The sequence below is a fragment of the Vicugna pacos genome, chromosome 18, assembly GCF_048564905.1.
Source record: "Vicugna pacos chromosome 18, VicPac4, whole genome shotgun sequence".
Taxonomy (NCBI): Eukaryota; Metazoa; Chordata; class Mammalia; order Artiodactyla; family Camelidae; genus Vicugna; species Vicugna pacos.
Window position 1 is genome coordinate 26,593,854 of NC_133004.1, and position 15,623 is coordinate 26,609,476.

Below are 15,623 nucleotides of genomic sequence, written 5' to 3' on the forward strand. Positions count from 1 at the left end.
AGCTCTTGCCCCCTCTGTTTTCCCCTTTGTGCCCACAGTGCCCCGGAGGGTACCCGTTCACAGTTGGCACTTAATAAACTTGCTTAGGCGAACGTGCTAAGGGTGTGAGTGCGGGGTCTGAGAGGCAGCCTGGGAAGGAGGCTCCTGAGAGTGTCTTTCCACACCGTGTTTTTTCCTTTGAAGAAGGAGGAGAAGGCAAAACCCGACTCTCCAGCTTCAGACGCTTACTCTTCTCATTAGGGGCCGGCCTCTGTTCCCGGACGTGGGCGTTCGTTGCTGCATCTGCCCCCTGGGGTGCTGGATGGGGTTCCAGCTTTGGCCCAGGGTGCCACAGACCAGTACAATGTTCTCTCTGCATCACTGCACGCCGTTTCGGAGTGGAAGTATACTTGGACCATGCAAATGTTTGATCTTGTCGGGTAGTTTAAAATTTCATTTGTCAGGTCAGCGTTTTGTCTCTTTTGACCCTGAGGCTCTTTCTCATGGTTAATACTTTGGCACTTCTAGAAATAACTCTCTCTCCCCGTCTCCATCTCATCCTCTACACAGCCCTCCAGCCCTCCCCGTCTGTCTGTGTCCTCCGGTCGCTCCCTCTCACTGCCCCTCTTCCTCACTCCATCTCTCCTCCTCTCCTCACTCCTTCCTTCCTTTCTCTCTCTTCTTGTTTTACAGACTGTTTCATATTTCTTGAAGTATGTTCATTTCCCAAATGATCCTCTGGACCACTCACCTAATCAGGAGTCCTTAAGTTGTGTGTGTGTGTGTGTGTGTGTGCATTCTTTCAGACATTTCCATTGTTATTTCTTTAACCAACACAGTGTGCATTAGAGTAGATTCGGACAGACCGGAGTTTGAGCCTGGGCTCCACCACCAGCACTAGCCCCTCCTGCGTACCCAGGACACTGTCACAGGGCCAGTCGTTTCTCTTCTGGCACCTCGTTTCCCATCTGTGAAGTGGGCCCCCTGGCAACGTGTTCCTCCTGCGGTGAACGGGAGGGTTCAGTGAACCAGTTCCAGTTAAGGCTTCAGTTCAGGCAACTGTGATTTCTATGCTGTCTGTAAAAATTTGCCACATATTTTTTTTTCACTTATCATCTAAAGCCAGTTTGACTGAGGTCTTTTGAGCCGAATTGCTCAAAGGAGGGCGGAGGGAAAGTAGAGAGATGGAAGGTAGCAGCTGTGCCCTCTCAACCGAAGGTTCCACCGAGTCCGTGACAGTGTGCGGACGCCCTCCTCCCGCACCTGCCGGATGTCTTGGGCCCTGACTTCCACGTACCTCCCAGGGCTGACGTCCGGGTCGGCTCCCGGGCCGTGGGAAGGAGAAAGCTGACCCTGACTTTTTCTGAGTTCTCATACATGGACTTCTCTTCTGTCTTGCAGCTGATGCCTTTTTCAAAGCCGCCATAAGCCTTGTTCCAGAAGTTCCAAAGATGATTAACATTGATGGGAAGATGCGGCCCTCAGAATCATTCCTTCTGGAATTCCTCTGCAATTTCTTTTCTACTTTATTGATAGTTCCGGTACGTTTCCCCAGAAGACGTGGAGGTGATGTCCTTCTCTGACCTGTTTTATGTACATTCTTAGCCCTTAAAGTGTGAGGACGTTTTGTCCATATCTGTGTTGGTTTTCTAGTCAGATGTTTGAATTTCTCAATGTGTTTTCCATTCATTTTGTTTCCAGGATGTATTAGTCGAGGCTCTCTATATGGCCAAAGGGGTGTCATTTAGTGGTTAAGGGCTTAGGCCTCTGGACCAAGATGTTTAGGGTGGAATCCCAGCTCCCCTTCCTCCCAGCTCTGTAGTCTCAGGCAATTGAGTAACATTACCGGGCTGCAGTTTCCTCATCTATAAAATGGGAATAATAGTATCTACATCTCTAGGTTGCTGTTAGTGAATATTAAGTAGGCAGATAAACATACATGGTTAGAACAGTGCCTTAGTATGTTGTAAACACTAAAAAGGTGGTGATGTTCTTTTGATGGCAAGTACTGGAAACCACAGCAAGACAGTGAAAGTTGAAGTCTTAAGTATTTTATTTTCTATATTAAAAATAGTATTCTGAGTCACCCATAGGTCTCACCAGGCTGTGACAAGGTCCAGGCACAAAACAGATTGGCTCCTGCTGGAGCCAAATAAACATAGGAATTTGGGGATGTACTTTAAAATAGTCTTGCTACACCCCCTAGTCCTTTACCAAGCGTCTCGCTCAGTAGGTGGGTTTGGCCTCTGAATCAGCATTTTTGAAAGCTCTCTCATCGTCAGGTATAGGTGGTCCTAGGATCACATTTTGAGAAACTTTCCTCTGGACTCAGGGCATGAAAGAGCCTAAGCTCCCATACGTACGGGGTCCCTTTCTGGGGAGATAAAAATGTCCTAATGGGGTGATTGCACACTTTTGTGAACATACGAACAATGAATTTGCATTTTGAATGGGTGAATTCTTGGGTGTGTGAATCATATCTGGGTGAAGCTGAGAAAACAGAAAGGGACTTAGCTCCCAACTTTCCAAGTTCAGATCCCAAGTTCGCTGGAGAGAGGCAGGGATGGTCAGGAGTCTGGGATGAAATCGAGGATGCTTCTCTCATTGTTTTCAGATCTCCTTCTTAGTACTTTATAATCAATTTCTCTCTCTTGGATATATCCTAGTTATTTGTCAAGTGGCAAAATCAAGGTTTCTAGTGAGGAAATTGATCAGTGCAATTGTTCATTGATTAATTAGATGCATTTTCATTCTGCATGCAGGGTTTTCTCTGTTAAAAATCATTGAAACTTTGTGTGTGGAGTCAGAAACTTGTATTCAGTCCTGACCCAATGACTCAACAGCCTTGTGGCCTTGAGAAAGTTTTGTAGCTCCTCAGAGCCTCAGTTGTCACCTTTCTAAAATTCCATCTAAAATTCCAACCAAATGTATACCTTTGCAGGGCTGTTGTGAGATTGACTGAAATGATAGGAAAGTGTTTTGTGAACCAGAAGCTCTGTCCCTGGGGTTACAAACTGATGACCAGTGGTTGGAATCTAGCCCGGAGATACACTTGTTGGTCACATCATGATGGAAAACATTTGGAATGAATTATCAACATGTAAAAATTGGTAGATCACAGAAAACCCCAGATTTTTCAGTTCCTTATGAAAAACTATGTCCTGCCATGTGGGGCCTGCGTTCCCCAATCTGGCCAGTTGGCCACAGCTGGAAGGCAGCTGCCAAGTTCTGGGGGGGCATGTGCACCCTCCCCAGGTCTCCTGGGCACCTCCAGACCCACTAAATCTGCTTCTTTTGCCTACCTGGCCCCTTAGGCATTCAGGGGAACACCCTGGTCTCAACAGACTTGATTGTTCCTGGTATCATTGCTTGGGTTTCTGCCAGGATTTACTCTTAACGAGATGAAGAGTAGCCACAGTTTGTGACTCTTGGCTGGGTGCCCCGTGCCAGGCTGACCCCGTCCGTCAGCACTCAGTCTCTGTGAAAACTCCCCCGAGCCCTGCAGGGTAGGAGTCATCGTGCCTTTTCCACTTAAGGAAGCCTGGAGCCAGAGAGGCCATGCGGCCCTCCTGGGGTCACGCAGCTGGTAAGCAGCAGAGCTGGGAAGTCCTCCAGTGCCTGTCCTGCACAGCCTGTGCCTGAAACATTTGCAATGGGCTTTATCTGCTCAAGGTTGTTGAGATTTAACAGCCCTGCGTTCCTCCTACAGGATGCAGCGTAGTAAGTACTGGCTGGCTTTGCGGATGCCCGTCGACATTCAGCCTGAATAGCCAAGGCTGAGCACTGAATGAGCTCAGAGGCCAGGGGGTGGTCCTTACAGGAACCACATCTCCTTCAAGGAGGTTGAGCACGAGACAACTCCCATGTCCCATTTCTGCCTGGTTCACATTGTACCTTCCATGTCACAGCTTGTTTTTATTTCTTTAAATTTAATTTTATTGTTGTAAGGATATTTAACATCATTTACCCTCTTAACACAGCTTTAAGTGTACCATACCATATTGTTGACTCTAGGCACAATATTGTACAGCACATCTCTAGGGTTACTCATCTTGCTTAATTAAAATGTGAAGCTCGTTGATTTAGTGACTCCCCATTTCCTCCTCCTCCTGGGCTTGAATTCTGGTCTTTGGTTCTATAAACATGACTATTCTAGATGCCCTATAAAAGTGGAATCATACAATATTTGTCTTTCTGTGACTGGCTGACTTCACTCAGCATAATATCCTCAAGGTTCATCCAGTGCTGTCGTGTATGATAGCATTTCCTTCCTTTTTTAAGGCTGAGTAGTATTCCACAGTACACGTATACCACATTTTCTTTATCCATGTATCTATCAGTAAACATTTAGGTTGCTTCCACATCTCATCTGCGGTGATAGTCCTACAATGAGTGTGAGAGTACTGATCTCTCTTTGAGATCCTGATTTCAACTGTTTTAGATAAATACCTGGAGGAAGGATTGCTGGATCATACGGTAGTTCCATTTTTAATTTCTTGGGGAACCTCCGTACTGTCTTCTATAGTGGCTATACCATGTTGCGTTCCTACCAACAGTGCTTGTACAAGGCTTTTTAAAGAACGGGTTTGAAAAGCTTTGATTCATTTTATTTATTTAGGAAAAAATTGAAGTCATTTTAGACCAAAAAAAATTCCTGACCTACTTTATTCTTACTTACAAATGCAGAAGTAAACATTCCCCCAGGACAGCCCTCTCTCCTCAGCAACCAGTGTCACTTTTGGAGCATTCTGAAGCATTCTACTTTGGTGTTAGTAGCGGTCAGCCTCTTGGTGGACTGCAGTCTTCTCTATATAATTGAACTAATGCGTTTCTTTTAACATTTGATAGGACAAAAAAAATAGAATAATTGAACAAGTTCAGTGTTACCACTTCAGAGGCCCAATTTTGATTCAGTTGAAATTTGTAGGCAATGGAAATGTTATTACCGTCCGTTTTCTGGCACAAATCATCAGGACACAGCAGGGAAATGTCTTCTCTACTTCTTATCTTCGTGAAAGGCCCAGCCATCAGCATAACATGATGTCCAGGTGCTAAGCTTCATTCATTCTGTCTACTCTGCAAATATTCTTTGATCTGGGAATGGAGGAATGAACAAGAGAAATGTGGACCCACTCAAGGAGACAGACACTAAGCAAATATGTACTTAACTGCAGTTGTATCAAGTGTCACAAAGAACTGCAGGGACCTCTGAAAAAATCTCAAATTTGAAGGGAAGTGGGTCAGGGGAATTCCCCGAGAATGTGAGTCTTGAGCGGATCGCTAAGTGCAGAGGAGGAAGGAGGGGGAGTTCTGGGCAGAGGGAACAGCGTGGGTAAAGGCCTTGAGGTGGGAAGGGTCACCCAAGAGCACTGGAGGGACTGGAAGAGAGCCATGGTGAGGAGTGCTTAAGAGGCTAGAGGGACAGACACTAGGGCTGCCAGCGAGGCCAGGGAGCTCTATAGACTTACCGACAGCCTCGCATCTCCATGGTGATGTCTCCCGCCCTCCACATCCCCTCAGTGCCCCTCTTTCCTTTCATGCCCTTCCTCCCAGCCCTGCTGATTTCTGGCTCCTTCTCTCCCTCCCTCCCTTCCTTCCTTCCTTTCTTTTTTTTTCTGTTTTTTAAAATTGAAGTACAGTCAGTTACAATGTGTCAGTTTCTGGTGAACAGCATAATGTCCCAGCCATGCATACACATACATATATTAGTTTTCATTTTTTTTTCATTAAAGGTGATTACAAGTATTGAACATAGTTCCATGTGCTATACAGAAAAAACTTTTAAAAAAATCTATCTTTATATATCTGGCTCCTTTTCTAAAGGACTTTAATATTTATTTAACATGCTTATATACCTCTTACAGTGAGCCAGCCAGCAGTTCACAGATATTCACTCCAAACAAGCCTGCTATTATCCTCATTTCACAGAAGCAGACCCTGGCACAGGGAGGTGAAGTGACCTGTCCAGGGTCGCCAGCTAGTCTGAGTGTCCAGGAAAGAGAGTTCCAAGTCAGGATGTGTGTGCTCAGCGCTGCCTTCACTGCCTCTCAGCTCTCCGGGAAGTCAGTCATTTCTAGGGGATTCCTTCTCCCAAGGAGTGACATTGAATGGAAAGATTCCCACCAACCAGGGACCCAAAGGGATGTTGGGAATGGTGGAAGCCAAAAGCCCCCTTTCATCCAGCTGAGAGAGATAGAGATTTGAGTCTCTCCCAGGTGCCCCTTGGGAGCCCCCTTGGAAGCATTTGTTTGCTGTAAGGGAGACCCCAGGGGAACCTCCTCCCGCTTGGATTGCCAGCTGAACCCAGGATCTTTTTTCCTTCTTAAAAAAAAAAATCTGTGTTTGCCTTGCTTCAGTTGCTGGCACTGAGCCATCAAAGTACAATTTTCTTTTTTTTGAAAATGTTAACAACCACTGAAGCGTGGATATCATGTGGAGAATTTTTTCCTTGTAGAGAGGGTTGGAAATAATCTCTTGGTCTCATCGGTCGTGAACAAAAGCTCACGGAAATGGCTTGCTACAAGCCTTCATGTCTGCGTTACCCTTTCCTCCACCTTTTTGAAGCTGTGTTGAATGCTCTCTCACGATAGTTATGGCAGTTTGTGTTGAAATTAAGTTACTGGAACATTCAGATTGTTGTCGCTTTCCAAGGCAGATCCTGAAATAAAATATATTTTGAGCATCCACATAGCAGAACGAAATAGCCTAGTTAGAAACAGCTGTTAGCGAAGAAAGGCAGTAGGACGTTGCCAGCTGAGACTGACTCTGGAAACGGGAGGCAGACCATGGCGTGGGCAGTTTGCATGTGTAGAGTTAGAGGTATTCAGACTTCAGATCATCACGTGCCCTTTTCGTGCCAGTGTCCTAGCAGCAACTCCTGGAGATGTTAACAGCTGTACAATACACTTTGCACCCCTCCACCCTCATTCTTACCCATTGAGGGTATCGCTGCTGTTTGTCCACACATTGGATTACGTAGCTGTTAACTCCCACCCGCCTCGGTTAGAGCTTCTCATACTCCATGCCTGAATCCCGAATAGCAGGCTCTGTGTATACCTTCCCCCAGCTAGCCAGCCCCATCAAGTCCGAGGCATGTCTCATTCATCTGCAGAGAGGAGAGGTGGTGTAAATAGAGTATTAGCAGTTAGGAATGTCCACTCTGGAGCCAGACTGCCAGAGCTCAAATCCTGGTTCCCCCATGCACCAGCAGTGTGGCTCATTTCCCATCTGTGAAATACGGAGGGGGGAGTGTCATAAAAGTATCTTCCTGGAAAGTAGAAAACCTATAGTAGCTTTCATAACTACCATAAAAGTTACTGTTGTCATTTGTTTTATAGCCACTTCAGTGCCTGGCACATGGGAGGTGCTCAAAAAACGTAGTCTGTTTAACATTATTTATCTACCAGGTGCCTGCTGTATACTCAGCACTGTCCCAGGAACCAGTGTGTCCCCCGGGCAGTCCTGGCAGTGTATTATTGGAAAACACAACAGATAAAGTACCTGTCCTTCTGGAGGTTATAGGCTAGGATGAGAAAAAGATGAACCAAGAGATACTGTTGGATGGTTCACTGAAGGAATAAATAAGATCGTTTCAGATGGTGAGAATTGCTCTGAAAACATGAGACAGATGACTTGACATAGAGACCAAGGGCGGGTGAGGGGCTCTGAATGGATGATCGGGAGGGCCTTGTGAAGAGCTGACAGTCAGATGACATCTGGAGGCCCAAGTCTTGAAGATCAAGATTCCAGTTGGGAGACCAGTTGGGCCAGGAGGCCGGAGCACTTTTAGCATGTCAGCTGCCCCCCAGAGCATCCTCGGCCCTTCTGTCTGATCTGTGTGGGAGTCTGGCATCTGGAGAGCGCGTCCTTGGGGCTTTCTTCTGTCTGGTTTCCAACTAGTTCAGCCAGTGGGAGATACTGACAGTGGGTTGGAGGGCAGGAGGAGAACGAGGTCGTTGGGGAATTTGTCCCCCAGGGCTCGCTGCCATAGTTTGGCAGTGGCTTTGTTCTTCATTCAAGACCACGGCTGCTGCCAGACGGCCTCCTACAGCCACAGGTCGTGCACGTTCCAGTAACTCCTCTCCCCACCGCCTGCTTTCAGCCCGAGGATGGTAGCGGCTTCCCTCTGTTGCCAGGCCCTGGGTGCCTCATCTTTCCTCACTGTTTCCCTTCCCTCTGATAATCCTGCATTCAACCGCTTAACCCTTTTGAGGTTGCCGTCTGTGTCCGGCCAGGACCCTGAGCAGTCTAACTGGTCCTGGGAGCCTTAAAGGTGGCGCTAGACTAAGTGAGGGGCAGGACGCACCTGCTGCGGCGATGGCGGCAGGAGCCGGGCATTTATTCTCCACGGGAGGAGAAGTGTTTGGAGGGTGTTAAGCAGAGGAGCAGCATAATTGCGTGTACCTTTTTGGGGCTGAATTGAAGCTGCTGACTCTTTTGCTTCCAGCACTGATTCAGTTTAGCATCTGAGAAACTCTTACAAGCTCTGTGTGGGACTGTCTCTCGGGTTCTTCCTCTCCCAGGAGAGGATCCTCCATTTAGCTGTTCACGTTGTTGAACACCCTAAAGAGTGAGGCTGTATTTGAAAGCCAGTGCCTTTGGCGGTGACAGTGACCATTTGGGGGTTTGCCTGCGGTGGGCGGCTTTCTGCTGTGCCATCTGCCACGAGGCCTGCAATCTAGCTTTCGTAGTTGGAGGAACGAGGCTTTTTACTGTTACGCACATAAGAGGAAGGCTGTAATTTTGGAAACAGGCCATTCAGCTGACAGGTAACTTTGCTTTCTTTCCTCGGACCCAAAGCTCTCAAAGCTTGTCTGCTCTGACCGGAGCGTGTTGCTTAGCGGGGCTAACAACGTTTTGTCATTTTTCTCTGTGTTGTTCAGCCAGAGGTGACACTCCACTAATTTCGCTACAGCTGCTAAAGGAAGGGGACCTGGGTTTCTGTCTTGATTTTGTTACCTCCTGCTTCGTATGTGGGATTATTTATCCTTTTTTGGTACTCCACTAGGATCATCCTGAACACGGGGTCCTGTTTCTTGTTCGAGAGCTGCTCAACGTGATCCAGGACTACACCTGGGATGACAGTAGTGATGATAAAATCCGCATCTACACCTGCGTCCTGCACCTGCTTTCCGCCATGAGCCAGGAGACCTACCTCTACCACATAGACAAAGGTAGCCGGGTCCCCGGCCAGACTGCACTGTGCTTGAATTTCCTGAAAGTCAAGTGCAGTGTTCTCATTTTTTCTTTTATTGAATCCCCTTGTGTGTTACCTACCATGAACTTCTAGTGCAGGGTGTCGATAAATTTGTCCAATTTAAGAATTACCTGGGGCAACTCTTAAGAATACAGATTCCCAGGCCCCACCTGTCCCTTCTAAATGAGAATCCCCAGGAAGAGGCCTGAGACTTTGTATCTTCAACAGTTGTATCTTTAACAAGCATCCAGGATCATTTTGGGAGATAGTTGAGTTGGGAGAGATGCTCTTGGATCGGTGCTGTCTTCGGTGTGCTACAGGATAGCCTAGAACGGTGGTTAAATGTGCACATGCAGGAGCTTCATGCCAGGCCAGTGCCTTACCGGTCTCAGGTGGGTCCCGGCCCGGACCCTGAGATCGGGTGCTTGGAGGGGGAAGGCGGCCTTGCTCCGCTACGTGCAACCAGCCAATTTGAACTTGCTGCTACAGGTTTGGGAGCCGCCTCCTCATGTCTTCGACGTAACACAGGACAGCCCCAGTCCCAGACCTCTGCCCCCTGGGCCGAAGCATCTTCCTGCTTGTCAGACCCTCACTTCCCATGTTTGGTTTCTGAAAAATGGCCCTATGGTTCAAAGTGCTTTGGCCAGGAAATGTACTGCAGGGTTTAAGCAACTGTCTCTACACCTGGACACTCCAGGGAACAGATGTGCAGTTCCAAGGATCGTCTTCTGTCCTACCCCTCAGAGGCTTCCTCTGGCTGGGATTTGGGAGCTGATATTACTTAAAGATGTGACGTAGGGAGGCTGGTTGATGTCAATGATGCTAGGGGCTCCCACGGTCTGAGCCCCTCCTGCGTGCTAGACTCCATGGGCCTCTTTCTCCTCTAATCCTGATAGCATTATGAGGAGCACAGGCATCCGTGTCCCCGTCTGACATATGAGCAAGGGGAGACTCAGAAGGACAGTGTGGTTTTACCAGCCACGTGGTTTCAAGGGCTCATGGCCAGTTAGTGCTGGAAGTGCAGTTCCCTGTGGGATGCGTGTTATGCTGCCTCCTTGACTACAAAGTGACAGTGTTTTAATTAAAGTAAATCATGTTACACACACACAATAAACCATAAAGCTCAGTGAATTATCACACAGTGCACACACCCTGGTAACCACCACCCGGGTCAGGAAATCAAGTGTTACTAGTCGCCTGGAAGTCCCCTGCACACCCCCACCCAGTCAGCACCACCACTTTTCCTCTGTAAAGCTATACTGCTCTCCTGACTTCCAGCATTACAAATCGGTCTGTCAGGTTTTGATTTTTACGTAAGTGGACTCGTTTAGCAAGTGTTCTGTGGTGTCTGCCTTCTTTCACTCAGTTTTATGTCTGTGAGATTCTTCTGTGTCCTGTGTAGCTGCGGTCCATCCTTTTGCATTGCTGTATAGTATTCCGTTGTATGAATGAGATGGAATTTGTTCATTTCCCTATGGATGAACAGCTCTGGGCTGTTAGGACTAGTGCTGCTGTGAACACCCCTGAATATGTAACTCTCAGGATGCACTTCTGTCAAGGACATGACTGTGGAAGTGCCAGCTTGTGGGATTGGCTGTGTTCAGCTCCGGTAGATACTGCCTCAGTTTTCCACAATACTTCCACCCCTTGACACTCCCGCCAGGCCCACTTGTTCCCTTGACATGGACAGCCTTGTTCATTTCTCTGGCAGCTAATGAAGTTCAGGTCCTTTTCCTATATTTGTGGGCCTCTTATTTCCTCTTTTGTGAAGGGCACATGGAGGGCTCAGAACAGTAGAGAAACTTCTGAGGACCCGACACTGGCGTGGCCGTGGGTCTGTAAACCCTAGACCCTGTCCCCAGAGCGAACCCGCTCCTCACTCTTCTCTGCCTTAAGTGGATTCACTTAATCCTCTGTCTACACAGCACAGCAGGGCGGACTGTAGGAGCCAGAGCACGAGCGCAGGGAGGGCTGCTACGTTTGACAGACGGAGACTTGTTTTCTAGCTTTTAGAGATGAAAACAGGAGGGTGGGTTTTCTTTGCTGCCTTCTTGGCCCAGCTGTGTTTACTCTGGATGCACAATTGTGACCTGACAGTCGTCTCAGTAGGAGGGAGTCAGGGGGCGGGGGTGGGGCTTCATTTTCTCATCCTGTCTCATTCTAGGCAGCCTTTTAGACAGTGTTGACACAGGTTTGAACTTTTGAAAAACTGGGGTCAGATTTTTTTTTTCATTGACGAAGGATGCCTCGGCTGTTTTCCTTCCAGATGAATAAGAAGAGAACATTCCGAGATTTCCTGGAGCAGTAGCTGCAGTGCTTGTGTGCACGCATGCAAGAGAGCGTGCTTGATGTGGAAGGGGAGATGTTCCTGACACGGAATGTTTATGTATTTCCTGTGCAGCTAGGTGCCTCGTTGGAGGAGTACCACCCCGGGGGCCTGTGGGAAGCCACCGTAGCGCCTTCCATCCTCCACGCGCTTGCCAGGCCCTTGAAGCATTTGGGGTAGTGACCTCAGGGACAGACAGATGCACTGGGCTGTTTTTAGTGGCCGTTTGCCAGGGATCTTATTCCTCCCCTTTGTGGGCCCCCGTCTGGACTCTCAGGCCCACTCTGCACTCTGGCCTGACCAATTACTTCTAACTCTCAAATTCGCCCTTTCCACCTTCTCTCCCTGCCTTCCGCCCTTGTCACCAAGCATTAGCATGAAAACTCCCTTCCCGGCTCCTGACCCCCTTTTACACTTTCTCTGATGAGTTCAACCTTCAGGGCCCAGGCTAGCTCTCCCTAATTCCCGAACTCCATCCTGCGCCTAGATTTGAGGATCCCGTGACCCTGTGCCGCCCTCTCCCTACGTTCAGCACACGCTGTTGTAATTGCCTGTTTGTCCAACTGCACCTCCTTATGGGCTGTGAGCTCCGTGAAGGCAGGACCAGGCTGGCCTGTTCCCCACCAGGTCGCCAGCTCCTGGACCCTGGCACAGAGCAGGCCCTCATTCAGTAGGGTTTGTGTGCGTGCGTGCGGGTGTGCATGGGTATGTGTGTTGTGTGTCCATGCACGCCTGCAAGTGAGCAGCCTGCTGTGAACACACCTCTGCCCCTCCCCCCCACCCTGGGCAGGAAGCCTGAGCTTGGGTGGTTGGCCACAGGCGGTCCTAGACCTTCTCTCTTCTCTACTGCTGCTGGGCTGGTCTGAAAGAGTAGATTCCAGCTCAGAGTGAGCCTGGGGTTTATGCCAGGAACTGCCCTCATCCTCGGCAGTGGACTGACACGTTCTGTCACCAGCTGCAGTTTTATCAGCCTGCAAAAGCAGATGCTGTTGAATGGCTGAATCAGATTCTTTCTCTTCTTAAAAGAGTCACTGCCATCCTCCACATCATGGACAGCAGTTGAGACACAGCAGCCAGAGCCAGAGCCGTCTCAGGAATCCTGGGCCAGACGCCTGCGGCCCAGGACAGCCCACCCCCAGCCTGTGTCATGGGAACCACCGCAGAGGCACCGGTGGCCCGGGAGAGCGCTCCCCTGGAGAGTCCCTGTGAACGGGCAGCTCAGGCCTGGAGGAGGGGTTTCCTGCAGACAGACGCTGGGGGGCGAGGAGACCAGTTGTTCTCCTTCTCGGGCGATATGTCCACAACCTGCTTACAAATGGTTCAGCCAAAAAAAAAAAAAAGTGTTTATCTGTCTGTGTGTGAGAGTGTTGTGGAGAGAGCAAGCAAGAGAGCTTGCACGGAAGGGGCAGAACATTATCAACTGGGGACGCGGGGTGAGCGATAGGCGGGTGTTCAGTGTTCCGTTTTCCCCACTTTTCTGCAGCCCTGACCTTTTTTAGAATAAAAAGCTGGGATAAAAGGAGGAGTTATTATTCTTGAAAGAGCAATCAGAAATATCCATGAAGTATCTCTGAAGTTATTAATTAAAATATTCATTATACTATTATAGTAAATTGTTTTATCAATTAATCAATCACTGTATGGTTATACCTGTCCCGTTCCCCGAAAGGTTCAAGGCAGATTGCAGGAAATATACAAAATAATAACATACAGTTTTTCAAATTGAAAAAATTGGTTCTTAGGAAGTTATAACTTAGGAAATACATGTAGATATATATCTGTGTGCTGTATATATGGGGCTCTCCTATGTATATTGTTTTGTTATTTTTTATTAATAGTATATTGTAAATACCTTTTAGTAACAGTGTATTGGAGCAACAGTACAGTGTAGCACGTGGTAGTTAACAGCTGTAGATCATATACTCTTATTGTCTTCGTAATATTTTGTCTAATGCTAATGCCACGGAGCATTTAATCAAGACTCTTGGTAGACATGTATATTGCTTCTCCTCTCACCAGTATATACAACATTTATAATGAACGTACACTGAACATACAATGAACACTGGTCTTTATAATGAAACAGTGAACATCACATACATGCATCGTTGTACACCTGTGGAATGATTTTCTTAGGATAAATCCCCTGGGAGTCGTTTTCCCCAGTCAAAGACCTGTCAAAGGCTTTCTCTGTACTAAAACTTTTTTTTTTCTGAGTAAAATAGAAATAGTTTTAAAATATATATAACATAAAATTTACCATTTTAACTATTTTTAAATGCACAATTCAGTTTTATTGAGTATATTTGCAGTGTTATGCAACCATCACCATTATCCATTTCCAGAATTTTTTCATCATCCCAAACAAGCTCTGTACCCGATAAACAATAACTTCTCATTCGCCCTCCCCCTTAGCCTCTGGTGACCCCTGTTCTACTTCCTGTCTTTGTGAATTTGCCTCTTCTAGGTACCTCACGTAAGTGGACTCATACCGTCTTGGTCCTTTTGTGCCTGGCACATTTCACTGGTCCTAATGCTTTCAAGATTCATCTGTGTTGTAACGTGTATCAGAATTTCATTCCTTTTCATGATTATCTGTTGTGTGGATAAACCACATTGTGCTTATCTGTCCATCCATCAATGAACAAACTTGGGTTCTTTCTGCCTTTTGGCTGTTGTGGATAATGCTGCTTGAACATTTGTGTACAGTTATCTGAGTCTCTGCTTTTACTTCCTTGGGTATATGCAGCATTGGAGTTGCTGGATCATAGGGCAGTTCTGTTTAACTCTCTGAGGAACCAGTAAACTTTTCCACAGCAGCTGTACCATTTTACATCCCCACCTGCAAAGCGAGAGGTTCCCAGCGTCTCCACGTCTTCATCAGCACGTCTTACCCTCCTTTTGTTTTGTTGTTGTTTTTAGTAACAGCCATCCTAATGGGTGCCAAGTGGCTCCTGGACATTCCTTACCTATTTGCAAACTCTTTCGTTCACACCAGTAGCTTTCCCAGACCTACATCAAAACTAGGTATTATTCTTTCTCACCTTTGTTAGTCTGACAGGTGATGTTTTTTAAAAAAAAATTCTGTGGTTTTAGTTTTCTGTACTTTGATTACTGGTGAAGTTGAATTTTTTTTCATAGAATTATAGGGCATTTAGATGTATTTCGGATGCACTGACTATTGATATAATTGCCAATTTTTCTATAAGTGACCCCAGTAGGGTCACTTTCTTTAAAGCTTCGAAGCCATCCCTGCACATTGTACCTGGCTTTTCTTGTCTTCATGGCCAGTGCCTGTTCTGTTACACGTGGTCCCCTGGTTCTGTAGCTTGTTGCCAGCAGTCCCGTGAATAGTCTGTGTGGCCCCAACAGACAGCTCATGACTTTGATCCTGATGGGGCCTTCCATTGTGGCCCTCATGCTCTGCCTCTCCCGTCTGCAAGCTCAACCGAGTGCCACATGTCCCCCACTTGTGTCACCTCTTGTTTGCATCACACAACTGTGACCTCATAAATCGCTTTTGAATCGTGTATGCCTGAGAGACAGGATCTTTTTCGCTTATTCCTTAGCTAGGGGTGGTGATGAGTCGGACCAAGAAGAGCACAGCAAATTATATTCCAGCAGATGAGCTAAGCTGACTCGGTTTATTGAAAATGCTTCTAAACCATGAACTGGATTAGCACTGTGTGTATGTGGCCGTGTAAGCACCGCCACACCCTCCCAAGGCACCTGCATGGCCTCTGGCTTATCAGATGTCATGGCACCTGGTACTGTGGCCAAATTTTAGACCTCGGGTCAGAAACTTCAAAGGCCACTGCACTTACCCCTCCTTGACCACGTAGCACTGAGGGGGCTGCAAGGCTTCTGCACTGAACTGAGCGCTTGTTCACTGCAGGTGGAAATGACTGTGCTCGGCCACGTGCATGTTGGCGTTTGAGAGTTGGGGTGAAAGCAGTTTAAAAAGGATCTGGTGAGAAAAGATGTGTAGGCCCATGTAGGTATGGAAGGAAAGAACTGATTATGCAAGGGGGAGGTTGCAACTTTATTACAGACAATGACTTTGCAGCAGCCTGGCCCTGGCCCTGGGCTGCCCATCAACCACCCCCACCCCAAGAGAAAACG

General features: G+C 47.5%; 1 protein-coding gene across 1 annotated transcript in view; it reads left to right on the forward strand.

Moving 5' to 3' along the window:
• VPS35L (VPS35 endosomal protein sorting factor like) overlaps window positions 1-15,623 on the forward strand; it is a 108,073-nt gene that overhangs the window by 84,289 nt on the left and 8,161 nt on the right. Inside the window, exons 27-28 of the mRNA XM_072942690.1 lie at window positions 1,381-1,520; window positions 8,987-9,152. Of these exons, the coding sequence (XP_072798791.1) occupies window positions 1,381-1,520; window positions 8,987-9,152 (306 nt within the window). The remainder of the gene's footprint in view (window positions 1-1,380; window positions 1,521-8,986; window positions 9,153-15,623) is intronic.